General features: G+C 38.6%; 1 protein-coding gene and 2 non-coding genes across 3 annotated transcripts in view; all 3 read right to left on the bottom strand.

The window, feature by feature from the left end:
• EIF3A (eukaryotic translation initiation factor 3 subunit A) overlaps positions 1-21,420 on the bottom strand; it is a 31,541-nt gene extending 10,121 nt beyond the window's left edge. Inside the window, exons 1-16 of the mRNA XM_058298297.1 lie at positions 21,163-21,420; positions 15,443-15,633; positions 14,084-14,220; positions 13,527-13,690; positions 12,413-12,612; positions 10,383-10,591; positions 8,865-9,036; positions 6,106-6,210; positions 5,612-5,710; positions 4,790-4,906; positions 4,261-4,446; positions 3,359-3,706; positions 2,621-2,725; positions 2,428-2,541; positions 1,256-1,378; positions 230-383 (exon numbers count right to left, since the gene is read on the bottom strand). Of these exons, the coding sequence (XP_058154280.1) occupies positions 230-383; positions 1,256-1,378; positions 2,428-2,541; positions 2,621-2,725; positions 3,359-3,706; positions 4,261-4,446; positions 4,790-4,906; positions 5,612-5,710; positions 6,106-6,210; positions 8,865-9,036; positions 10,383-10,591; positions 12,413-12,612; positions 13,527-13,690; positions 14,084-14,220; positions 15,443-15,633; positions 21,163-21,211 (2,473 nt within the window). The 5' untranslated portion in view covers positions 21,212-21,420. The remainder of the gene's footprint in view (positions 1-229; positions 384-1,255; positions 1,379-2,427; positions 2,542-2,620; positions 2,726-3,358; positions 3,707-4,260; positions 4,447-4,789; positions 4,907-5,611; positions 5,711-6,105; positions 6,211-8,864; positions 9,037-10,382; positions 10,592-12,412; positions 12,613-13,526; positions 13,691-14,083; positions 14,221-15,442; positions 15,634-21,162) is intronic.
• Positions 5,211-5,338, bottom strand: LOC111764563 (small nucleolar RNA SNORA19). Its single transcript, XR_002797148.1, has one exon. It is a non-coding gene; the product is annotated as a small nucleolar RNA SNORA19 (small nucleolar RNA).
• On the bottom strand, positions 5,850-5,980 carry LOC111764564 (small nucleolar RNA SNORA19). Its single transcript, XR_002797149.1, has one exon. It is a non-coding gene; the product is annotated as a small nucleolar RNA SNORA19 (small nucleolar RNA).
• Positions 21,421-27,416: the final 5,996 nt, after the last annotated feature.

The raw sequence follows: 27,416 nt of genomic DNA, 5'->3' as shown, positions 1-27,416 counted from the left end.
TCATTTTTAAAAAAATATTTAACAAAGTGGAAACAAACTACAGAGGATGTAACATCCTCACATATAACAAAGACAACTAAGCTAGGTTCCTAGGTTCAGAGAACCTAGGTTCATAGTCGCCGTGCCAAGTGTCTTGATTCCCGTGTTTTTTAAATAAGAAAGACCGCTCTCAATTTGATCTAATGTCATACTTGCCTCACCACACCCTCCAATCTTGGTCTTTAGTTACCTTTCAGCATTTGCTCTTCAGCCCTCCTCTGCTCCTCCTCTTCTTTTTCTCTATAGTAAGTTATTCTGCGTTCTTCTTTACGTTGCCTTTTACGTTCTTCTAAGCGATTATGCCTTTCTTCTGCTAGTCGTGCTTCAAACTGTTTAAGTTTCTCCTGCAATTGAATAATTAACAACAAAAATTCACATTTTTTCAAAAGCAAGAAACTAGCCATAAGTTTTAAATTTACAAAAGATCCACAAGTTTCTTGGAACCACAAAAAGTAATCTTTGGCGAGCTGGCCGACACAGGGTGCTGCTCTGCCCAGGAGTGCCAGCCCATACAGAGAGCTGATGCAGCAAGATAACATAACAAAAAGAGACACAAAGGACAGACAATAAGAGACGCAGCAGAACAGGGAGCAGAGGTGGCACAAGAGAATGAACACCTCTCTCCCACTCTGCAAGGTCCCACAATCAGTTCCTGGAGCCACCTAATGAAAATACAAGCAGACACAGAAGAATACACAGAGAATGGACAGAGACAGCAGACAATGGAGGGGGTGGAGAAACAGATAAATCTTTAAAAAAAAAGAAACCAACTTTCAAGAACAAAAAAAAAGAATTCCCAAATGACTGGCACTTACCCGGCATGTCCAAGTTAAAAATAAAAAATGAGTGACAAATGACTGAATCTACATTCAATGGGTTTATTTCTATATAAAATATCAAGACATTAAATTAGAACTTAAGATCAAGAAACTTTGATCAAGTTTTTTCCTTTTCTGAATCAAACAATAAGCAAAGCTTACATCAAAAGGAGGCTTTAGGCAGTCCACTAACTCCCTCCTTCAGAAAAACTGATTTACAGGGGTGACTGGCTATTTACCCTACAAAATATATCCAAGACAACATTAAGTAAAATACTATGTGATGGATCATTTTAAATGTTAACTCAGAAAGAATGTTACGCTGTACTAAAGGGGAATTCTTATGGCAAAACTGAAAAGTTCATGAATAAACTTCTCCCTGAAATCAAAAACCTCACCTCATAAACAGACTGCCGTGCAGCCTTGAGTTGCATTACAAATAAATCTCTGTCTTCAAGCATTCGAGACATTCGATTCTTATGTTCAAGAGCCTTTTCACGTTCTAGCTGCATAGTAGTAATCTGCAAATACATAATGCATTGTTAAATTCCAAAGCATTCATTATTTGATACTAATTTAACACTAATCACATTTCTAACAAATATCTTTGAAGAATCAGAAACAGCCCCTTAGCCCTTTATATCCTGCCAGAAAAATGATACTATTCATGTGTTCCAACAGGTCCCCAGGAAGGGAGGAGTCCTTGGGCATCGATTAAAAAAACCCAAAACTTATCTATGCAGATCATCCCAATTATATTTTTGGTCTGCAGCACTTGTCCTTTTCTAACCAGTTTTTAATATTTATAAAGTTAAAGGATTATCAACCTTAAAAACCAACTTCTTTAAAAAAAAATTATAAGAACTGGCAACACCAGAACCAGATACCCGACAGCAACAATCAGGTGGAACCCAAAGAGGCTGCATTCTCCACACCACAGTCCTGCTTGCGGCTACTTTAATGGGGGCAGTCTACTCATTTTTGTGATATATTCAGCCCCTACAAGCAATCTGCAAACCCTGCTTTTTGCATCACTCAGGCTAATACAGAAAAACAAAACTATAAATAATGAGCTGTTTAGTCACAAAAGAGTGAATATTGTAGGATTCTATTTATATGGCACATCTAGAATAGAAATGTCCAAATATAAAGGCAGAAAGATTAATGGTTGCCTCAGGCTGGGGTAGTGGGGAAGGACTTCTACAGGTAAGAAATTCCTTTTGAGAGTGATAAAAATGTATTCAAATCAGACTATGGTGATGACTGATAACAGCTCAGTGAACACACTAAAATCCATGAATTGTGTACTTTAAATGGATGAATTACATATAACATGCAAATCATAGTCAATAAAGCTATTTTTAAAACAAGCCATTTATCCTTTGTATTTTACTAGTTTTTAACATCTATTGCAAAAATCTGTATCTTTCCACAAATGTTAATATGCAGTCTTTAAAGCAGCACATCTAGTGAAAAAAAGAAATCAATTTTGAAACCTTGGTCCTATTACTAGCAGATGATTTATTACAACTTACAATCTAAAAACATTTCAATTAAATGAAAACCTTACTCTTTCTTCTTCTTGTTGTTCCCAGAGATCCATATCTTTAATTCTCTGTTCTTCATAAGCACTCTTTATCAAAGGGATTTCTTCCAAACGTTTAGCTCTTTCAAAATAGTCAATCTGAATATGAAAACAAATGTTTTTTTAAAATATATTTTTTACTTTTGCCTGTTAAAAGTCTGCCAATTCATTCATTTACCTTCTTTTCTTGATTTTTTAGGCGTTCCTGAAGTTCCTTCTTTTCTTTCTCCAGTTGTTCAACCTGTTTGGCCATGATGAAATCTGGATCCAATTCTTCAAGGTCCTGAGAAGTAATATAATTGCATTGTCATTAATAAGAATACAAAAGAAATGCACACAAGTCAGTGAAGTTCACTGCCTTTTAGAATCAAATACTGAATTACTTTTTTCAATGGGTATTAAGATTTAGACAACATTTAAAAATATTGTACAATAGCTTTTTTTCCCCCCAATTATGGGTAGAAAAAACTATCTTAAAAATCAATTTCTGGGAAGATGTGGCTCAAGCAGGTGAGCTCCTGCTTCCCAGGTGTCCGATGCCTCCTAAAAATAAAAATAAGCAAATAGAAACCAATTCAGGGGAATCACTGAGTGCCAGCTTCCCATACATGACGTTCTGGGTTCAATTCCCCAGACCCAGTACATTTAAAAAAAAAAAAATTCTCATTTCTCAAGTCTGCAAATTAAGCATGGTTATCTATCTAAACTCTACTTCCATAAGAAATAAATACAATAGTTAAAAACTACAAAGAGCAATTTAAAAACAAACACTCTCAGATTTAATGTCCAAATGTATATTATGCATAAAGTAACCAAATAACCAAAATAAGCCAATAAATGGTAAATAAGCATGGCTTTAAGAATTCAGAAGACCTGGACAAAACTAAATATTTAATGGGTAATATTTACTACATACTTCAATATCAATATCTTTGAAAGCTTTGGCACCCAGTTCTGTTTTCTTGATCTGCTCCAAACGCTCACGGACAGTTTTCTTTTTGATTTGTTCATGTTCCTGTAAAATACGCTCCTTCTCTCTTTCCTTCGCCTCCTGTCGCAGTCTCTCTTCTTCAGCCTTGCGTACTTTCTGGAGTTCAGCTTCCCTCTGCTCCAATTCTTCTTTCTCACGCTGAATATTTAGACTTTCAAGCCGCTCCTTCCTTTCCTCAATTGTCTGACGGCGAGCCAGGATTCTTTGATGCTCTTTTCTTGAGTTTTTAAGGTATGCAGTAACAGCCAATTGATGCTGTTCTTCTTTTTCTTGCTTCAAAAAAATAAAATACATTGTAAAAATGACAAAAGTTACACAACATGGTATTAGGCACCACACAAAAAAATGTAATAAGCTTGATGCATTACTCTTATATATGTTTGCATTTAATAATGGAAGATGACATTATTCAAGCCATTAGTTCCCAGTACCAAAAATGGTGCTGTTACTCCTAACAGACAATATCATAGCTGAAGAACCTTGAGTAGCTAAGTCAACTTTTCTCTGTACCAAATCCACTTTTCTTAAGTGTTCAAGCCAAGGAATACTAAATGAGCCCACAAATAAATAAATAAAAAAGAAGCTCAATCATAGTATACCACTACTTTGTGTGTGCTCATATAACATTAAGCCATATTTTATTAATTATGGGATTTATTCCATGGAAGGCAATGCAATAATTTGTATATGTGATAAAGACATTTGTAAAGTAAACCTGCCAACTACAACTGAATAGGAAATGAATAATAAATCCCTTCACCTCAGAAAGGAAGACACTCATAAGAATCCCTCTAAATTCTGTAGTTCATTTCCCCAAAGATGCATACCAGTAAATGAGCTGGCTTAATGACTTCAAGTGCTTTTGCAAGTACTGAGGACATGGCTGTCAGCTGATTTCTGATCTGTTCTGAAGGCATACTTTGCAAATAAGGACCAATTGGCGCATCTTCTCGAGTTGCATAATTCAAATCAGATCCAAAACTAAGGGTCCGAGAAGTGTGATCAATACGAACCTTTGAAAAATAGAAAAAATTATCATTGTTAAAACTGTGTATATCTTCGGATGGATTTATGCTTTATTAATATGTATCAATTAATCTCTTTAAATAAACTATATACAAATATGAAATCATTCTACAAATAAACGGCTTGATAAAATAATCAACTGTACCTGAGAGCAGAAAAACATAAATGCATTACATTCAACATACAACAATATGTACAAACACTATCAGATTCACTAAGTTGTTTCTTTTTTTTTTCTAATAGTGCCACTCTACAAAAAGCTGAGAAACAAGGGAATGTGGCTTCCTAGTCCTCAACAGCCTTCCTCCTCTGTCTCCTTAAAGCAAATACCTGCAAATCACAGTGCCTGGCTGCATCCACAATGGCCCGTTCCAGTTGGAAAGCATCAACAAAAGGAACCAGGGAAGTCAAACGAGAAAATTCAATGCTCTGATAAATTTGTGCAACCTGCATAAAAAACAGAGAGTTAATAAATAGCTACCATTTATTCAACGCTTCTTATACACAATCTCATAACAATCCTAGGAAGTAGAAATAAGGCCAATTGTTTTCAGAGGAAAAAAACCTAGACCAGAGAATTTTAACAGTATATTGCTGGAGCTGAAATTTCAAGGCTATCAACCCCAAATCATATCCTTTAAGGGATCACATATACTAGTCTTCAAAAGTATTTTTCTCATCTCAGAGTTTAATAAAACAAAAAACTTTCATGATCACAAATTTGTAGATATAATTAATTCACATAAACAATTTTTGTTTGAAGAAGACTGGCAGCATTATTATTTAGTTATAATACTGCTAATTAACCTTCACTATTTGTATAGCACAGAAGAAATAACACTGCTTACACAAAAGAAAGCAGGTCAATGAAATGTGCAAACACAACAGCAAACATGCCAAAAGAATATGGCAGACCTACATTACTAACAAAGATATATAAAGGTAATATCAGCATACTATGTCAAATAAGATTGTTTTTCAAATCAAACAGATAAACTTAAGACTAGTTTTGGCATGGAGAGGGATTAGGGGAGGCTTTTGTTTCCTTGGCATTTTTAAGATCTTTTTCCTTTTTGAGTTTTGTGACCAAAACATGTAACGAAGGAGTAAAATTCCAGTTCTTACATAAAATATTCATGTTATATTTTTTACCTGCTGCAGAAGGCGAAGTATGGTATTGTTTTGGAGTTGTGGGACATACTGTTGCAACTCTGGTTCCTTGTCAGGTTGTTCTCTGACCCAATTAAGAACCTATAAAATCCATTAAATTGAAAAAAATTATACTTTCTAGGTAACAAATACTAGAACATCTGTGAATTTCCCAAATTTCTTAAATATAAAAGCATCAGACAATGCAAAGAAATGAAAAATGTAGTATGAAGCTACTGGTGCCTGTCTGAAGGTGACTGACAGCAATGGCTAAATCAGTCATGCTGCTAATTTACCTCCAAAGATTTTATTTAGCACATCAGAAATATCTTTTCTCTTGAATTAAAGAAAAAAAGACAATGAAATGTGCACTAAATTCAAACACATAGGACAATACCTCTCTCTCAACAAATATAAATACAACCCAAAACTGGAGTAGGACTAGCTGACAAGATTTTAACATGGTAACACACCCAAAACCCAAAACAAGGTCTTACCTTTGTGACTCTCTCACACAGCTTTAGTGGGTTAAATTCTACTTCTAGCCAGTTGTAAAGGTCTTTCACTTCTGGGACTACATATTGCAGTACATTGAACCTGACCTACAGTAAGCAAAACAAAAGGTATAATCCTAAAGGAAATTCTCAAACAGATTTTTGAATTGAGTATAAATTAAAATAATTACAGGATGTGAAATCTGAAAAATAACTGAAAGACTGTCCAGCCTCAACCCTCTTTAAATTTACTAAAAAGGAATCCAAAGTTCAAGTATGTTGAGTCTCTTGCCCCTTTTGGTAGATTATGCATCTGCCAAATCCCATCTTACCTAGGCTTTATCCAGAACATGCAGTACATGTGACCTTTCATCCTTCATAGGCTGGGAACTAATAACCTTTTGACAGATTAATGGCTGGGCCAAAGCAAGACAAGAGTATGCACCCATACAGACTGGATCACAGACTGAGGACAAATTTAGGCAGGGTCCAATTCCCCAGAGCTTGGTGCCCACACACTTGAAGCACTCTCATCTAAACTTACCCAGTGCAAATTGGGCATATGACTAATGTCCAAAAACATTGTAATGCTCCCACTTGTATGCATCCTGAAATCTTTTATTGGAATAAGGTGTAGTATAAACATTCAAATAAAACTCCTCTCCTTCTAATTTCAACCCTATCAAGCAAATAATTTACATTCTCCACTTAGCAATCCCTACTAGGGAAGACAGGTTCTAAGTTACATTTCTCATTACAAATTGCCTTTCTGATTTAACAACTGGTCTCTTGAAAACTTCATTAATTAAGAGTCTGTTCCTTTGATACAGAATCACTTTTTCTTGGTGTTCGAAAAGTTACTTGAGGGAAGCAGACTTGGCCCAATGGATAGGGTGTCTGCCTACCACACGGGAAGTCCAAGGTTCAAACCCCGGGTCTCCTTGACCCGTGTGGAGCTGGCCCATGTGCAGTGCGGATGCACGCAAGGAATGCCCTGCCACACAGGGGTGTCCCCCGCGTAAGGGAGCCCCACGCACAAGGAGTGCATCCCGTAAGGAGAGTCACCCAGCGCGAAAGGAAGTGCAGTCTGCCCAAGTATGGCGCCACACACACGGAGAGATGACACAACAAGATGACACAACAAAAAGAAACACAGATTCCTGGTGCCGCAGAGAAGAATGGAAGCAGTCACAGAAGAACACACAGCGAATGGACACAGAGAGCAGACAACTGGGGGGAGGAGGAGAAAGGGAAGAGAAATTAAAAAAATAAATAAATCTTAAAAAAAAAAAGTTACCTGAGACCAAAGCTCAGGGATCCTCCCTTGGTTATATTGTGATTTCAACAAGATTTACAAATGCTTCCTGGCAGCCAGAATTCCATTCACCTGACTTGCATCAGTACCCATTTTAAGCCTCTACATACTTATAAGCAAAAGGAGAACCCAAATCTAGATTTACTGATTGCTGGTCCAATGCTCTCCAATACTGATCCCTGCATCAATATCAGACCAGCTCTAACAGTGAGGTGTGATATGGAGAGTCACAGGCTCAAGAAGTATGACTTATAAGTCTAGTTAGGCACGTAGTCCTGCCTCTAAAAAAAATGTTAATTTTTTTTAATAAAACCTCTTTCTACAAACAATGCTTCAGATTTATTATATTTAATCCTAAATCGGCGCATATACAAACCTGTCCAAAAATATAATGCAAACTTTAACTTTGTGGGCAGTGGCAACAAACTAAAACAGGGAGGCCTTATACAGAAAAAGAAAATTGGCAGAGTGGGTGTAGCTCAGTGCTTAAGCACCTTCTTCACATATATGAGATCCCGGGTTCAATCCCCGGCACCTCCTAAGGGAAAAAAAGAAAATTAAAAGATAATTTAAGTAACTACTAGAACAGAGACATACATTAGAAAAGGAAAATGCCACTATAAAGAGAACTTTACTATAGTTCTTAACTGACTCTTCCAGAAAAGTCTTTTACCTGGCTTCCCTTCCCATACACTGAACTATTTTTAAAGAGGCTTTAGGTTACAGAAAAATTATATCAAAAGTATAAAGAATTCCCATATACCACACCACTCTCCCACTTTCCCCTAGTAATAACATCTTACAATAGTGTGTTTTACCAGGCTTTTACCACAGTGACTATAGGTGCTGTTTTAAGAGTTCATGTTCTCAAGACTTAAAAGAATAGTATTTCCTGTTATCACTAGCACTTTCTTAAAATTCTAGTCACAAATTGGGGGACACATTAAAACTGGATTTTTGTAAACGTTCAGCCAAGCTGGGTTTTTTTTAGTACTTTTCTCCTAGCACTTGTTCCTCTCATTCTTGTCCCGATGGGATTTGCTGGATGTGATTGCCTCAACAGCCACTAAGTTAGGCTATGCAAATCAGAATCCCTAGAATCTATGCTCCATTTAAGTATAACTTGCCTGGTAAATAACAGACCTTCAATAAATTTCTGCTGAATTAAAGAGAAGAAGTAATCATGGTTAGTACTATTCTTCAGGACCAGTCCAAGCCTTATCTAGTACATCAAAGCCCTCACCAGTGTAACCCCAGCTCACCCACCAGATAAATCACTTCACCTGAACATAATATTGGCTTACACCAGGGGTTCTGAAACCTGTCTATGTAACAGAACTGCTTGACTATGAATCAGAATTCCTAATGTTTAACTATGGACTATTATACCTGACCACACCATAAAGTTTTCTATCCAAAATATAAAAATGCCCCAACTGATACCAACCATATCATTAATAAGGCCAATTCGTGTTGGTGGAGCCTGTAGACCTAGCAGTGTTGCAAGGCGGCGTTGTTTTTCAACTATAATACCATCCATATCAAGAAGACGAGCAATATCAGTACGCTCAGGGGTAATAGGGATGGACAGAGTGGCCAAAAGGACTCTAGTAGACATCCTGTGGAGAAAAAGTCAAACTATTAAATGTTCAAATGTTATCTGATAAGCAGAAAAGCAACTCTTTAATCATGCAGCAAGATATGCCATGACAGAAGATACACAGGACCATTCAACAGCATTTTTAAATAATATATACCATCATAGCATGGTGGTTTAAAGGAAGTGAATGCTAAAATGAATACTTAAAAAGAGTAAGAATTTTCTTTTTTTAGGGGGTACCAGAGATTGAACCCAGGACCTCATACATGGGAGGCAAGTGCTCAACCACTGAGCCATACCTGCTCCTTAATAAGAGTTGTTTTTTCCACTTGTCAGTTTGTTTTTAAGAGGTACTGAGAATCAAACCTGGGACCTCATATATGGGAAGCAGGTGCTCAACCTCTTGAGCTATATCAGCTCCCAGGTATTTTTAATCCACTCAATTATTACTGTAAACATTTTCTTGCTATAGAAAAAGATTGTTTAAATAAGTGACAAAGCACACTCATATATCCCACACTTCCTTACAAAAATACTCAAGTCATTTCTTAAAACTGTGGGGGGGGAAGGCAATAAAGGGAGAAAAATTAGAAGGACCATATGAAATACCATTATGGGGGGGGGGAAAGCAGGCACATGGGGACAGACTAACATATAGCTTCCCTTAAAAACAAGAAAGGTTGAATTCAGAGCACAGTAGAAAACTAAAGATTGTGGGCTCTAAAGCCCCAAAATGCAGGGTTGTAATCTCAACTTCTGCATTTCCAAGACTGTGGTCTCAGGCAAATACTTAATTTTCTGAAAAGTAAATGCCTTAAGAGCTAAACAGTTCTTACTAAAAAAAAAAAAAAAAAAAAAAAAACCTTTGATATTAGGTTATAGATCTTTCTTTAATGTAGTGTGTTTGTATCTCAAATATTCTATATTTAATACTGTTTTATAACCAGAAAAAAGTGACTTGATAAAAGTATTTATCTTCTTAATTGTCTAATTTGGTCTACGAATAGACTCTAAACACTCACGAAGACTGAAACCTATGTCTTAACAATGTCTTTCCTAAAATTCAGTTTTGTCAATTGGGCTTTCAATAGTTGGAATTTTTTTTATCAGACAAGACAGCTACTGCCCAAAAGCAGCAAAATTTGGTTTCCCAACTGGGGGAAAGGTACTATTGGCATCTGTAGGTAAAGACCAGGATGCTGCTAAACATCCTATACAATACACAGGATAGCCCTCCACGACAAAGAGTATCCAACCCAAAACGTTAAAAAAACGCAAAGGGTGAGAAAATCCTGACCTAGAACATACTACCATGACATTTTGTATACTTGTTATTTCAATACCACCCGAATATAACATTCTTACCTTTGCATCTCTTCTTGAGTAAGATTCTTCCTCATTTCTCTAGATAAGTGGTAAAGTCGATGGAGTGTAGATGCATGAAAAAGAGCATTTCCAGATTTCCAAAACACAGTTGAGACTTTGTTATAGTAATTTGCCATCAACTGAGGTTTAGGTGGTTTTTTAGACAAGGAGAAGAGTCCATGAATGTCTTCCACAGCTTTGAAAGCTTCCTAAAATTAGTAGTATAAATTGCAGTCATTGCATTCTGAACAAAAATTTCTTATCAAATCTCTTTATGAAACCTAACATATAAACAGTTAAAAAGAATAGCCAATAAGATGTCTTCAGGTGTGTTTTTTTAATCCACCTGTACATATAACTTATGATTTATTTCAGGAAATTGCCATTACTACAAAAACATGAAATCTTCAAACTTTTTTCAAGTCTTAGGAAATACTGTAAGATAAAACTAAAAAAAACCGATACATATCATCATCATACACTGGGGGGCAAGATTTACATTAAAAAAAAAAAACAAGGGAAACGGACTTTGGCCCAGTGGTTAGGGCGTCCGTCTACCATATGGGAGGTCCGCGGTTCAAACCCCAGGCCTCCTTGACCCGTGTGGAGCTGGCCATGCGCAGTGCTGATGCGTGCAAGGAGTGCCGTGCCACGCAAGGGTGTCCCCCGCGTGGGGGAGCCCCACGCGCAAGGAGTGCGCCCGTGAGGAAAAGCCGCCCAGCGTGAAAAAGAAAGAGCAGCCTGCCCAGGAATGGCGCCGCCCACACTTCCCCTACCGCTGACGACAACAGAAGCGGACAAAGAAACAAGACGCAGCAAATAGACACCAAGAACAGACAACCAGGAGAGGGGGGGAAATTAAATAAATAAATAAATCTTTAAAAAAAAACAAAACAAAACAAAACAAAACAAAAAAAAAAACAAGAACGTACAATAGAATATATAGTGGTTATTTATGAGTGCTGAGATAATGGATGAATAGTTTCTTCTTTTAACTTACCCATTTTTTTCTATAAAGAGCATGTTTACTTGTGTTCAAAAGGTTTTTTTTCCCCTTTAGTTCAAAAGATAGTATTTTACTACAGAGAAGGAAAATATTATGGAGGGGAGACTATCAAATCAATCATGTTTCCACTGGTCCAAAGAAATACAAATTTTTAGCTTCTTCCTCTATATTTCTATCAGATATTCTTTGTCAAATACATAAAAGCTTCAAGCTACACGGCTATGAAATCATATGAATAGTCTCTGAAGGATTCTTAGAGAAAATCAGCAAGGCAGAGGGAAGAGGATGTGGCTCAACAAGTTGGGTGCCTGCCTACCACACAGGAAGTCCCAGGATGGACTCCCAATGCCTCCTAAAGAATACAAGTATATGCTGCACCCACCACAATGAGCTAGAGACCACAACAACAAGCAGATGCCTAAATTAGCTGATGCCACAGGCCCCAGGGAGCGGATGTGGCTCAGGCCACAGGGCACTCGCCTCCTGTGTGGGATGTCCTGGGTTCAGTTCCCAGTGCCTCCAGTAAAGGGCAAGCAAATGATGAGTAGACAGAAAAGAGAACCATCTGGGGGAGAAGGGAATTAAATAAATAAATATAAATAAATAAATAAATAAAAATCAATCCTAAAAAAAAAAGGCAAGGCAGAGGTCAGGAATGCCAAAATTACTGTGCTCTCCCACATATGATATTAAGTATCCACATGTACTAAGAAAAACAACACTGAGCTATCTAGAAGATGATCTAGTGCAGAGCTGCTCAGACAATCTATACTAAAGGGTAAGTTTTCTTTTAATTTTTATTGAATAGACATAAAATTATTGTGAAAGTACTAAAAAAACTTTGTAAGTGCTTATTTTTTCCAACTACATTTATCTCATCACACACTACACAGTTACAAACAGTTCACAGACCGGCCGGCACCAGTCCATTGACTATACACTGTACAGAACTGATGATGTAAAAAGATGAAGAATTTAAATAAAGCAGATTTTATTCTAAAGAGAAAAGCCATTTACAACATACCTGCCACAATTCCATGCTGATGGCACTGTCCAACTGAACAAGCCTTGTTTCCAAATGCATGGACTGGCTCTCTGGATTATTAAGATTGATCGCTGTACTTTGGTTATGGTGGCGTTGAATCTGTGACAAGTGCATTCTCAAATTGTCACACAGCTTACGGAATTCAGCCTTACGAGTGTATTGGAGGCAGAATTTGAAAGCTACAAGCATAATTATAAAAGATATTAGATCCTTTCCATCACCATCTTAAATATTTCAAAGATTTTATTTTATACATTAATATCAGTTATTTTAAACAGGATTTGCCAAACTCGTCACTCTTAGAAGTGATCAGTCATTGCTCATTTCACGTGTCTTAACTACCTCTAAGTACACCCTGACATTAAAATGCAGTGTATAGAGCAGATATGGCTCAAGCAATTGAGCACCTGCTTCCCACATGGGAGGTCCTGGATTCAGTTCCCAGTGCTTCCTAAAAAGAAAAAAAACAAACAAGCAAACAAACAAACAAAAAACAACTCAGGGGCCCAAGGGCACTGATGTGGCTCTGAGCCATGGCATCCCACATAAAAGGTCCTGGGTTTAAACCCCTGACCCAGGTACCTCAAAAAAAAAAAAAAAAAAAAAAAGTCAGTGTAAATTTCTACCATCAAACATGCAATACTAGAGAAATTTCTTTGCCTATCTCAAAAAAAAAAAAGTTCTTCTATTTCAACAGACCTAATGAAAAGGGACGCAGTTCAATTTCAAATTAAAAGTTCTATCAACTTTTATCAAAGAAGTACAAGTTTAATGCTGTCAAGTAAAAATTATCTGTGAGCCATGTAAGCAAAACAGAATACAAGTTCTAATATCCCTAGTAAAACATTCTTAGTTGCAAAAATCATTTAAAACTTGTATAATGTAATCCCTTTAATAAAAACACTGGCAACATGAAAAACGCAAAGAAAATTAACCACTGAATTGGATGCTTAAATGTAGTTAAAATAGGAATGTTTTCATAGCACAAACTTTTTAAAAACCCACAGAACTGAACAACACAGAGTGAACCCTAAATAATAAATTAATAATAATAATTATTAGTTTACTCTGATTTCACGCTCTCACGTTTTACCTTGTTGGGCAATATCATGGTAGAGACGTTCTACTCTAGAATTGTTTCGAAGAAGGTCTAAACACTGTCTGTATGATTCCCACAAGAATTTAACCCATGGAGTTAAAAGTAATCTGTCAGTACGATCCTGGGTGTCTTCTCCACTTACAGCACTTAGGAGAACACTATAAGACGAAAAAAACAGTTAAGAGTCATGTCAGTGTTTCGTCCCATACCACGTAACAATAAAACCAAAACCTATAAATCATAATATATTGTGCAGTCTTCCTACTCCCCTGCTTTGTATGCACTGTGAAATTGTTGCTTCCTATCCTAATATCTGAATTCCCAACTCTGTATTACAACTATTTGAATTAGTATATGCACTACTTGAAAGCTGCAATTTTCTGCTTTTATAAACTTTGACTATTACATTTTTTTGCTACTATATACTTAAAATTTTAAAGATAAGCATTATTTCTATTTAACATCTTCTTCAAATGAGGATAATGGAGACGTGTAAAGAAAAGCACTGATTTAACTATCAAAATAATTATAGAGAGATTTATCCCATATACCTCTCAGGAGTCTGAATATTATCCAGATCTTCTATGTCTAAGACCATCTGCTGGGATTCTTCTTTAGCAGCTTCAGTCTTTTCTTCTGCCAGTTTCAAATATGCCCTAACAACATCCTCTAGAGACTTAATGTTGACCTATTAAAACAAACAAACAAACAAAAAAACACACCTTAAAAATGTTTTTCAGGGGAACCAGTTGTGGATCAACTGATAAGAGCGTCTGCCTACCATATGGAGGGTCCAGGGCTAGATACTCAGGTCCTCCTGACCCATGCTGCCCACGCACAGTGCTGCCGTGCACAAGGAGTGCCGTGCCATGCAGGGGTGTCCCCCACGTAGGGGTACCCCACGCGCAAGAAGTACACCCCTCAAGGAGAGCTGCCCCGCGTGAAAAAAAAGCACAGCCCGCCCAGGAGTGGCACCGCACACACGGAGAGGGGATGCAGCAAGATGACACAACAAAAAAAGCGACAGTTTCCCAGTGCCACATGACAAGAATGCAAGCAGACACAGAACAACACAGAGCAAATGAACACAGAGAGCAGACAATGGGGGGGAAGGGGAGAGAAATAAATAAATCTTTTAAAATATATATATATGTGTGTGTGTGTGTGTTTTTCAGAAGTGGACATGACTCAAGTGGTTTAGTGCCTACTTCCCGTATGGGGAGGCCCCAGGTTTAGTTCCCAGTGCTTCCCCCGCCCACCCCGCCCAAAAAAAGCAAACAAACCAAAAACCCAACTCAGGGGAGCTGATGTGGCTCTGTGGTTGAGCACCAGCTTCCCACATGAGGTCCCAGGTTCAACCCCCAGCCCCGGACCCTCAAAAAAAAAAAAAAACTTTCCCGAGCAACCACAGAAAGCAAATCCTGGGAAACAGATGTGGCTCAAGGTCCAGGGTTTGATTCCTGGGGCCTCCTGGTGAGAAGCAAGTTGGCCTGCATGGTGAGCAGGCCCATGCAGAGTGCCAACTGGTGAGGAGTGCTGGCCCACATGGAGTAGTGGTCCATGCAGGAAGCTGGAGCAGCAAGATGATGCAACAGAAAGAGACACAAAGGAGAGACAATAAGAGACGCAGCAGACCAGGGAGCTGAGGTGGTGCAAGAGATTGAGCACCTTTCTCCCAATCTGGAAGGTCCCGGGATCACTTCCCGATGCCACAGACAAGAAGACACACAGAGAGCAGACGAGTGCAAAACAAGAGGGGGAGGGGGTAGGTAAATAAATAAAACTTCTTAAAAAAAAAAAAAATAGGCGAATCCCATGACAGAAAATATAATTATTTTGAAAGGTAAACTTGCCTGAAAATTAACAAAAGTAATTATTAAAACTATAAAACCCAATCCTCCTGTTCTTACCTGTTGGCAAATATTCTTATACTGGTACAATCCTTCCTTAGCCAAGTGGCTCTTGCGAAGATCCACACAGAGTTCCAAGTATTTCAACATAATTGGCTCGTGTATCTTTTGCCATGTTCGATGTTTTTTACTTTTCATAACATCATAAAGAACGTCCAAAGCAGGCTGTTTTTTGCCAACCTCAAGAAATTCTGAAAAGTAATTCAGGGACATTAAAATCAGTTACTTTTAACACAACAGTTATAAGTATAACAGTCTAAACTTCCATCTTTTAAACTGTTTTTAATTTCTGAACTCATTACCATCTTTTTTTAGGTCACTTTTTTTTTTACTTCTAAAGCTATGATATAATTATCCAAGTAAAACAAAGATTGGTACTATCTCAAAATATGGTTTACAGGTAAAACTGAATTTTTACTCAATTCCACTGTATCAATCTAATCTAACTGATTTAAAAGTTCCAGTAAAATTGTGGGGGGGGGGGAGTCTCCTCCTGTAAATCTAGAAAAGCTCAAGTATCATTTCATAGCCACACTGACATCTGACAAAATTTTCCAAGTTTCTTGCTGACTTGAAGCAAAAACAGATACCAGATTGCCTTTGCTTCTTTAAGATCAGTTGACAGTATTTGTGTGGGACTATTTCTGGGCTCTCTATTCAGCAGTTCCACTGATTTATTTACCCCAGTACATTCATGAGAAAAATGTTAGACAAATCCTAACTGAGAGACATTCCACAAAATACCTGCCCAATACTACTCAAAACTCTCAAGGTTATCAAAAACGAGGAAAGTGAGGCGTGGGTGCAGCTCAGTGGTTGAGCACAGGCATCACATGTATGAGGTCCTGGATTCGATCCCTGGCATCTCACGCCACCGCCCCCGCATCCCCCCCCCCCCAAAAAAAAAAAAAAAAAACAGGAAGAAAGTGAGAAACTGTAGCAACCAAAGAGGAGCCTAAGGAAAAATGAAAAGCATAATGTGGGGTCCTGGAACAAAAAAAGGACATTAAGGAAAACCAAGAAAATCTGAATAAAGTACAGCATTCAATCAAGTGTAATTTTTCAGTATCAGTTCATTAATTGTGATGGATGTTAAGATGTTAATAAGGGAAACTGTGTAGCATATACAAAGAACTCTGTAATATCTTTAAAATAATTATGTAAATCTGAAACTGTTCTAAAATAAAAGGTTTACATTAAAAATATGAAGGGGGGAAACCCATATTAAAATAGAGAGCAAAGAAACATATGTTCTTTTGACATTCTATCCCCAAGTACTCTCTATGTGGCAGTATTTCAAAATCCAGTTCCAGTCTTAGGTTTTACGTGTACTGTCTTTTTTAAATTCAACCAAAAGCAAGGACCCTCTATCACATTATTTCGGACCAAGTTTAATATTTACCTTACTTTTTCTAATCTTTCACTTTATTTTCTTCTGCACAAACACTACTACTCAAAGACAGATTATTTAACTTAAGTCATCAGGTTAAACACAATTTAAAAATTCAATGCCAAAATTCACACTCAAAAATCTTTACACTACACATATGAAAAGTAATGGGGGTACTAAAACACTTGTTTATAAAAATGTCTTCTAACACTGCATCTCCATTCTTTAAATCAATGTTCATTTTCTTCCAAAGGAGAAAAAAATCTTGGACAAACAAATCTTTTTTTATGAGTTAAACTAACAATGAATAAATATCATCTATCATGTAATAGCATTATCTAGCACATAACTGCAAACAATAAGCAAAAATGTGCCTCTGGGGGGAAGGGGTTATTAGAGGTGTCACTTCTTAGTTCAACTACCACATCTTCCAGGAATAGTGCCTCCCAACATTCAGGAAAACTACACACAACATTCCAACTCTCCAGTATATTATTAAACTGCTTGTAACAGGATAAATCACACAACATCATAATGAATATAAGTATCTTTACTCAATACTACAGATCACCCCTTTAATATCAAATCATATCTTTCATATACTAACGAATATAAAACCCTCAATATTTCAAGTTAATACCCTCAATATTAACCCAGTTATTGTGTGAGAAAATCTATTATCAGTTGAATCAACCTTACTATCCAAATAAAAATATCCTACTAAATGAAACAAAGATTAATACAAGATATTTTGTTGGAATAATATACCTTTCCTATATTAATGGGAAACCTATCTTCAAGTATTCATAAGTTTACTTTTTAAAATCCTACAGTACATTAGGTATTTTTCACAAATACTTAACAAGTACAGTCTCTATCATCAAACAACTGGGGGAAAAGGCCTTTAATTAAATTTATCTTTTACATTAAGAAAATCACAACAAGCAATACTAAAAGGGCACATTATAGCCAACTCCCCAGCCCATACTGAGGATTTACGCCTCAAACTAATATAATATATATATGTGCACTGTCTCTATACTTGGAAAATGGAACAAGCGCAAATGGAACTGAAGCTGAGCACTGGCCCTGACATGATGTGATTACAAAATACAAAAGCTTCACTTTCCCAATCTCTTATTTTTAAATGGGACAGTGTGGTTTTTTAATGTCATTCTTAAAAATAGGCTTTTTTAAAGCATAGAAATAAAAAGTATTTTTCACTTCCTAAGCAGCCAAGCAAAATTCAGGATTACAAATCCCATACTTCAAATTTTAAAACAGATTCAAACAAACCAAAATAAATGCATGAAATATATAAAAAAAATTTTTAAGGACAGATTTCTCACCCACACTAAAAACAAAACAAAACTTGGATAGCAGACAAGGATTTAAAAAAAAAAAAAAGACTGGAATGGGTACAGACTTTTTCAAGAATAATCAATATAATATGAAAATGGTAAATAATAAACTCAGTAATCTACTGAGAGTCAGCCTATCAGCCTAACAACAAATTAATCATGACAATCCATGACGGTGGGTCTTCTTGTTTTGTATTTACTTCCTCTGGATTAATGAATGAGAAAAAAAAGTTTTTGAAGCTGGAAAGATTATGCCCTATTGTACTATTTTAATATTTAAAGAAATGTTGATTTCTAGATTCATATTCTTGAAATAACTAAAACCTGGAATTATAAACTATTACTGGGGTGGAGGCATTCTGATTTTACCTTTTAGACACAATGACTGAAACTATGTATCTGTGAAGAAAGTTTAGGCAGGCCCTTCATTTTTATTAACTTATCTGTGCAACAGACCAAGTAAATAAGCTATAATGTTGCTCAATTTATGGCTTTATAACAACTTTATTTGTTAAGTCACTGGTTATACAGTACAAATTAAAAAGGTCAGGAGTAGCTAATTTGCCACTATTAAGTGTGTACTCTGGAAAAAGAGCTTTCTTCAAACGATTGTGGGATATGAATTTCTCTCCCGTAATGGTTGAGCCAAGTTATCATATTTCAGAATGATGTATTTTTCCTAATATTGCTCCACTATACAGACTGACAGTGACTTGATGGACTAGTCCTCTTACTTATCTACACTTTATTAAGATAATGCAATGGATAAGGTCTCAATGTTTGGGGCTGCAAATGTCATAGATAACATTAGACAAAATGAATTCCATTAAATGCAATTACTTATTTTTCCTATTCAAGTTTTCTAAGCAGCACCTTATGACCTCTTCATCCATAATCTGCTCACTTTGACACTCTGAGATGGAATTTCAGAAGTTCACAAGATTGCACGCACTGAGGTTTACAACTTTGAAGGTAAGGTATCTCTCCCATCAAAATCTTCATCCTACAGCTTAAAAGGACTGCAGGAAGGAGTCAATGCAACATTAAGAAAAACTACCCAAAATCCAAGTTTACCCCCAGAGCATCCCTTTCTCATCTTGCACACTTTTAAATATGTGGCTTCCCCAATTGACCCTTCAACTTAGGAATTGAGAAATTTCACTGCAAAAGCACAAAAGGATTTGACATGCATTAAATAACCCTACTGATTTTTAAAAAGTTGCTGAAATGTTAAATATGAAGAGTCAGAAGGATGGATGGAGGCAAGGCCTGAAGACATCAAACATGTAATATTTAGGTCATTGAGATTATAGTTCTTCCTCCTACAAGCATGTAAGAATACCTGTTGGTAAAGCATATAAATGACTGAGTAACAGATTTACAGCAGCTATGAAAACTGGTAATTTCATGCAAGTCACTGTGCAATAACATAAAATGGTAAGCTTGAAAGCAGCAAAAAAAATTCTCACAACTTGGCTATAGTTTATTTTGTAGTGACATGTTTGAACTTAAATCTACTTTATGTCCTACAAATTAATTAAGGTCCTAAACTTCTGGTCTGTTTTATCTATTAGAACACTACTTAGAATGAATGTTTAAATTGCAGTTTCCATTTTTTAAAAAACAATTACTCTATTCCAGACTATGGAATTACTGTTCCAGACTATTCCTCTTCCTCCCCCTCCACTGTAATTTTTAATTTATTTTACAAGTATGTGAACAACACAAATCTCTTGTCCTGACAAGCTATCATTAATGTATTAATTTTATGTTCTAGCTTCAAGTGATTTTTTAATAAGATGAATTTTTAAAGCAAGCTAACAAAATAAGCTCCCCAATCATAAAACTGTAAGAGTCATGCTATATCCATCAACAATATGGATAAGACCCAAAACTCACAGTTAGCGGGGACGCGGGGGGGGGGGGGGGGTCGGGGTCGGGGAGGAGTGAAAATAAGAGCTACAGGCGCTCAAACACCTACTGATCGTTATAACAGTGTTATCCTTAAAGATCAGGGATATGCATAATACATTTGCGCACTCGTAATGCCAAAGTAGTAAGTGCCTCTCTTTCAGATGGTGACTTGAGAAGAAAACTAATTTCGGGACACGCGCAAGTTTTTCCGCAAGCGCCCATTGCTAAGTACACGTACGGAAATAGCAGTCTCGAGGCAGCAGGGCCGTGGCGATAAAAAAGGATTGATCAGATGTTAAGGGACTTTGGTTTTAGTCACCTGGCTCAACAACTAACTCCCAGAGTGACCTTGGGCAATTACTCTCTCTACACCTCAGTGCGTTCCCTATAAGAAAGCACCTGAAGTCCTTTCCAATATTAACTTCCTTTCAACTTCTGTAACTTAAAATAGGGTTTGAAACTGCCCCTCATCAATGCGAATACAAACAGGAAACAAGATAGTAGCAGGGGAAAGGGTAAATGGACCCTGACCCAGGAGCCCAGTGAGGGTTTCAGAGGACCGAGGTTTCTGGGGGAGGCGCGGTTGTGAGACTGCCAGGCTCCGGGTCGAAGCGGGAGGTGGAGCCGAGGTTCTCGCGTGCATTGTCCCCGGGAGGGAGCCATGTTTCTTCCTCCCCGGCACTCCCAGATGGCGGCCGGGGGCGCGGGGCCTAAGCAGACGGAAGTCCCGAGGCCGGTAAAACCGGCCGGAGGAGGACAGCGAGAGGGGGAAGGGGGATCGGGCCCCGGTGGGGCCTGTCTCCGGGGCCGGGACACTGCATCGCATCAAGAGGCGGCGAGAGAAGGGCCCCCAAAGCGACCGTTCCGGCTCCGCACCTCTCATCACCGCCAGTCAGTTGGGGTGAAAAGAGAAACCACGGAATGAGACGGCGGCAGGTGGGCCGCTTTGGCCTCGTCTCCGACCGCAGCCCGGCGGTGGGGCAAACAGGCCCCGGGCACCCGATCTCCGAGGCCTCGGGCCGCCCGGGTCCGGAGTGTCCCGCTTCGCTACTCACCATTGGCGCGTTTGAGGGCATTTTCCGGCCTCTGAAAATAGGCCGGCATCTTGGCGGCGGGCTCAGCTCACCCGGCGCCAGCGAACTCTTTGGGGGCCCGGGCCGGGAGCGGAGACGAAGGGGAACCAGCGCGAGGTTCCACGCGCCTCGCTAGCAGTCACCCGCTCCCAGGCGGCAAGAGACGGAAAAGAAGGAACCACGTGACCCCCGCGCGGCGCCGCCGCCGCCGCCGCCGCCGCCGCCGCCCAGGACCCGGATGTTGGGGCGGCCCTCCGCGCGCGTACCACCCAACCCCGCGCGCAGACGCGATGGCGTCATGCACGCTGGTCGACGTGGCGGCGTATACCCGCGGGGCCGTAGTCCCCACGGTATTTCGCCGACTGGCGTTAGCTGGGCTGTGCTGAGGTCACTTTTTTCTCCTGGAACGAGAATCAGGGTGGGAAAGGTGAGATTTGGGTCAGATTTTCTGTTTGGTGAAAAGGCAGGCGTCTGCACATTCATTTTTAGCATGATTTAGGCGGATTTATGCAAAGTTACAATAAGATTCGCTAAAGGAAAATAGTGCATTTATTCGTTTAACGGAAATATATTGATCGGGTGTCATTATCCCACCGCTGGGAACTGGTAGTGATGTGTCCCATGACGGACAAACATGGCTGGGGGGACGCCTCAGTTAATAAATAAATAAACAAATGTATTTCATATCTTGGTAAAATTAAAAGTTAATGTCACAGATTGAGGAGTGATGTCTCCCAAAGGTCGACTTTTGACCTGAGACATCAAGAATGGGGAAGGTCTGCGGACAGCATTCTGGCAAAGAGCAAAAAGTTCTGGAGCAGAACAGACTTTCATAGTATTTGTAAATACTTGTGATGTAGTAGCTCTTACATATAGCACACGTCACAAACAAATACATAGTATTAGGGGAAAATCAATTTATGGCAAACTCTATGCTACAGTTTATTTAAAATCACTGATTAACAATTTTAATGGTCAAAGATTAACTACTATATCTACAACTTGAAGGCCATTTAAACAGTCTTAATTTCTCAAGCCCTTGGTATGAAAGTGAAATGAGCTTAGAAAATTCAGAAAGCAGCAGTGGAATAAATTCTTGTAAATATGTTACATGTTTTGTGGTAGTGATTGGGATTTGTAAATTAAGGAGGAAGTACTATCCTAATGAATGAGGAGACCACAGTATGTACACAAAAAGCATCTCCCCCTCATTCTTCTTTCTCCACAAAGAGGTTTATCTATTTATCTAAATTTGTCACTATGAAGGAAAAAATTGCATTCCAAAAAAAATTTTTTTAATTAATTTCAGAGTTCTTCCTCCAAAATATTTACGCAACTCTGTATATCTGAGTTTTCTCTGCAAAAAATATGAACCAGGCAGGGTTGATATAAAAGCAACAAGTGCTAAAAACCATAAGAACTGTTTTATGGGGTAAGATCAAGAGAGTCCTTTGGGTATGTAATAATTAAGTCAAAATAAGGAGCTAAACATAAGAACAAATAATGCTTTAAAGAGATACAAACAGAATAAAAGAAAACCTGCCCTAACAGAAAAAGCGTTCCTATGTCCTTACCTTTTCATTATCTTCTGAAAGAAAATGGTAAAATGACCTTGCTGTTTGTTATTCATTATTTGATATATCTATAATAAGCCAAATACTAGAAAATTGGGAGTTAAAATAAAATCCAATATCCCTACATCTTGATCCTTTTCCCTTTCAAATTATTTAAAGTATATGAAGCATTTGCTAATATAAGTGCACTAAAATTTAGTCTAGTGCCATGTTTGTGAATAAGGAAAGGTATGTCAATTCCCAGAAAGAAGTTACCTGTTAAATTCAGCCAACAAGTGTTCAGTACTGGCTAACTGGCATAGTATTATATGCTAAGACTAAAAAGATGCACCATGCTCACCTTCAAGGAGTTAATAATTCACTGGTAAAGACATGAATATACAATAAGAGACAAAATAAGATCTAATCTGGACCAGGTGCGAAGTGTAATTACTTGCTGTTAATTAGTGCTTACTTAGAAGACAGTCTACCTGAATATGACAAGAAACCACATTACGAAATGGTAAAAGGAAGTAATCAGGCTGATAAAGATTTTTTTTTTCCTAATTAAGCTACCTCTGTGTTGTATATGACTGGAGAATATCTTTAATACAATGTTTGGGTTTATTTTTCGTTTGTGAGAGGAGTAGTCTGGATTCATATACACGCAATAAAAACAGTAGTTAACAGCATGACAGGGGCACTGCATTATACATATTTGCAACATAATATCTTACAGCTTTGAAACAAGTATTACCTTTTACATTTTACAAAGTGTTTTCACAGTCATTTTATTTACAAGAATGCTTTAATGAAGGTATTTGTACTGATCAACATAATGAATATCCAAGAGGTGAACTAAGGTTCCCAGTAATGCATTCATTCAAGAAACCCTTATCAGGTACATTCCTTGCACCAGGCACAGGAATAAGTGCAAGGATTAGTACCGTGTCTGGGAAGAACTTAGTTTCCACCCTCACGAACTTTGTGGTCAAATGGCTACAAGTACAGACTGAGACAAACTTCAGTCTCTATAAGCTCCATGAAGACAGAGACAAACATGTAGTCCTGTCCCAACTCTTCAACATTCTCCTGTTCACTCTGCTTCCACTGTGGCCTCCCTCCAACCCTTTCTCCATATTGATGCCAGATGATTTCTTCAAAATGCATATTGAGCTATATTACTCCCCAGCTTCAAAGAATGGCTCAGAATAGAATCCAATCCCCTTAACATGGCTTATGGACCTTTCTCCTTTGGGATCTCCAGAGTCATCTCTTCAGATCCATCTCTTAGCACACTGAATGTTTTCGTTGCTTTAACAGCCATTCTCTCTAAACAGAACCTGATGCATGCCATTACTCCGTGTGGCACATTCCTCACCACCACTCATCCCTTGATCTGACAAGAACTGAACAAGAAACCTGTAGGTTTCTCCTTAAATGTCACTTCCTCCAGGATGATTTCCAGGCCCCACAATTATATTTGATGGCAAGGCTGTGAGAAACAATATACATCTGGTCTTAATGCTGGTGACACTTCACTTCACTGCAATTATTTGCAGATTGTAAGCTCAAAGAGGGGGGAAAGCATAGTTGTGTTGGTCACTGCTATATCCACAATGCCTGGCAGAGCAACAGGCACATAGTATGCTCTCAAAAATACTGGATGGGTTAACGAATGCCATACAAAGATTTATATAAGACAGCTTCCCATTATATATTTGGGGAGCGGAGAGGTACAAACAAGTGTTAAAGTCCAGACTGTGTCTTCTTTAAGTTCATAGTTACTACCTGTGATTAGGCTAATGTGTTAATTCAGACAGGTAATGATGCCCAGTTGTTTGGTCAAGCAAACACTGGGCTAATAATAATTCAAGGGCATTTCATAGACTTTAAACATCAGTGAGTTGATTACATAGATGGCTGATTACATCTACAATCAACTGAGGATATTGCATTCATCAGTGAGTGACATCTCATCCAATCAGTTGAAGGTCTTTAAAGGAGAAGTGATTTCAACATTCAGTGAGAGAACTCCTCTCTACTTCAGACACCCAGCGTCTCCTGGAGAACTCAAGGACCTTCATCTGAGTCCTGGCTTGCAGCCTGCCCCACAGAATTTGGACTTGTGCATCTCCACAGTTGTGGGTGACAATTTTATAAAATCTCATACTATTCACAGATGTCTCCTGTCGGTTTTGTTTCCCTAGAGAACCCTGACTAATACAGCTTGGTACTGAGAGTGGGATGGTTATTGAGAAACAGAATCTTAAAAATGATATTTCTGAATTGGTTCTGGGGCTTTTGCGATAGGCTTTCTACTCTGATTAGATTCAAGGGCACTAATGACTCTGTTCCAGTAATCAGGAGGCCACTAACAGCCCATGGCATGAGTTGGCAGTAGAGATATGCAGAAGCTCACAAGTACACAGGACTACTTCCATGCTTATAAGAGGCAAGGCTTTGGGTGAGAGTGATATACTGAATTCCTGCAGAGATTGCAGAAATCAGTGCCACCATCAAGTATATGAAGGATGCAGGGGTGGTGATTCCTACCACATCCCCATTAAACTCCCCTATTCAGCCTGTGGGGAAAAAAACGGATGGATCTTGGAGGATGACTTATCATAAACTTATTGTAAACCTAACCAGGTGGTGACTCCAATTGCAGCTGCTATTCCAGATATTGTATCATTGCTCGAGCAAATCAACACATCCGCTGGTACCTCCTATGCAGCTATTGATCTGGCAAATGCTTTTTTCTCAATTGCCATTAGTAAGGACCACCAAAAACACTTTGCTTTCAGGAGGCAAGGACAGCAATATACCTTCACTGTTCTATTTCAGAGGTATATCAGCTCTCTAACTCTTATGTCATAATATTGTCCACACGGACCTTGATCATCTCTCCATCCCACAAGACATCACACTGGTCCATTATTTTGATATCATGCTGATTGGACCTGGTGAGGAAGAAGTAGCAACTACTCTAGACTTATTGGTAAGGCATTAGTGTGAGAGAGGATGGGAGATAAAGTCAACAAAAATACAGGGGACTTCCACCTTGATGAAATTTCTAGGTGTCCAGTAGTGTTGGGCATGTTGAGATATTCTGAAAAGTGAAGGATAAGCTGTTGAATCTGACCCCTCCTACAATAAAAAAAAGAGGCACAATGCTTTGTTTGCCTCTTCAGATTTTGGAGACAGGATATTCCTCATTGGAGTGTGTTACTTCAGCCCATTTACCAAGTAACCAGAAAAGCTGCTAGTTTTGAGTGGGGAACTGAACAAGATGAGGTTCTGAGACAAGTCCTGGCTGCTGTGAAGCTGCTTCACCACTTGGGCCATACGATCCAGCAGATCCAATAGTGCTGGCACATAGAGGTGCCATCCGCAGCCTTTGGCAGTCTCCTATAGAAAAACCACAATGCAGACCCTTAGGATTTCAGAGCAAAGCCCTCCCATCCTCTGCAGATAACTACTCTTCTTTTAAGGAACAGATTTTGGCCTGCTGAGTGGCCTTAATAGAGACTGAATGCTTAACTATGGGCTACCAAGTTACCATGAGACCTGAGTTGCCTGTCATGAGCTGGGTATTATGTGACCCACTAAACATTAAAGTTGGGTGTGCATCATAAAGTGAAAGTCATACATATGAGTGGAAATGATACATATGAGATAGGGTTTGAGCAGGTCCCAAAGGCACAAGTAAGTTAATAAGGAAGTAGCCCAAATGCCCATGGTCACCACCCCTGCCACATTATCTCCTCTTTCCCAGTCCACAGCTCTGGCCTCTTGAGGATTTCTTTCCTCAATTGACTGAGGAAGAGAAAATTCAGGCCTGGTTTACAGATAGTTCTGTATAATATGCATGCAAAAGGGAACAGCTGCAGCACTGCAGCCTCTTTCTGGGATGTCCATGAAGGATAGTGGTAAGAGAAATCCTTTGGTGGTCAGAACTTTGAGTGTACCTGGTTGTTCATTTTGCTTGGAAGGAGAAATGGCCAGAGGTGCATTTGTACACTGACTCATGAGCTGTTGCCAATGGTTTGACTGGATGGTCCAGAACTTAGAAGGAACATGATTGGATATTGGTGACAAAGAGGCCTGGGGAAGAGGTATGCAGATAGACTTTTCTGAGTAGGTAAAAAACATGAAAACATTTGTGTCCCACATGAATGCTCAATAAAAGGTGACTTCAGCAGAGGAAGATTTTAATAATCAAGTGGATAATAAGATGACCTGTTCTGTGGATAGCACTCAACGACTTCCTCAGCCATTCCTGTCACCCAATGGGCTCATGAATAAAGTGGCCGTGGTTGTAAGGATGGAGGTTAAGCATGGGCTCAGCAACATGGACTTCCCCTGACCAAGGCCAACCTGGCTGTAGCCACTGCTGAGTGCCCAATCAGCCAACAGCAGAGATCCACACTCAGCCCTTGATGTGGCACCATTCCCTGAAGTGATCAGCTACCTGGTTGCAGGTTGATTACACTGGACAACTTCCATCATGGAAGGGGCAGCAATTTGTTCTAACTGGAATAGGCGCACACTCTGGATATGGGTTTGCCCTCCCTGCGTGCAATGTTTCTTCCAAAATTACCATCCATGGACTTACTGAATGTCTTATCCTTCACCATGGTATTCTACACAGCATTACTGCTGATCAAGAAAACCACTTTA

Source organism: Dasypus novemcinctus, chromosome 6, assembly GCF_030445035.2.
Source record: "Dasypus novemcinctus isolate mDasNov1 chromosome 6, mDasNov1.1.hap2, whole genome shotgun sequence".
NCBI classification, from domain to species: Eukaryota; Metazoa; Chordata; class Mammalia; order Cingulata; family Dasypodidae; genus Dasypus; species Dasypus novemcinctus.
Note: the sequence above shows the minus strand (reverse complement) of the source record. Positions and strands in the feature narration are given on the sequence as shown.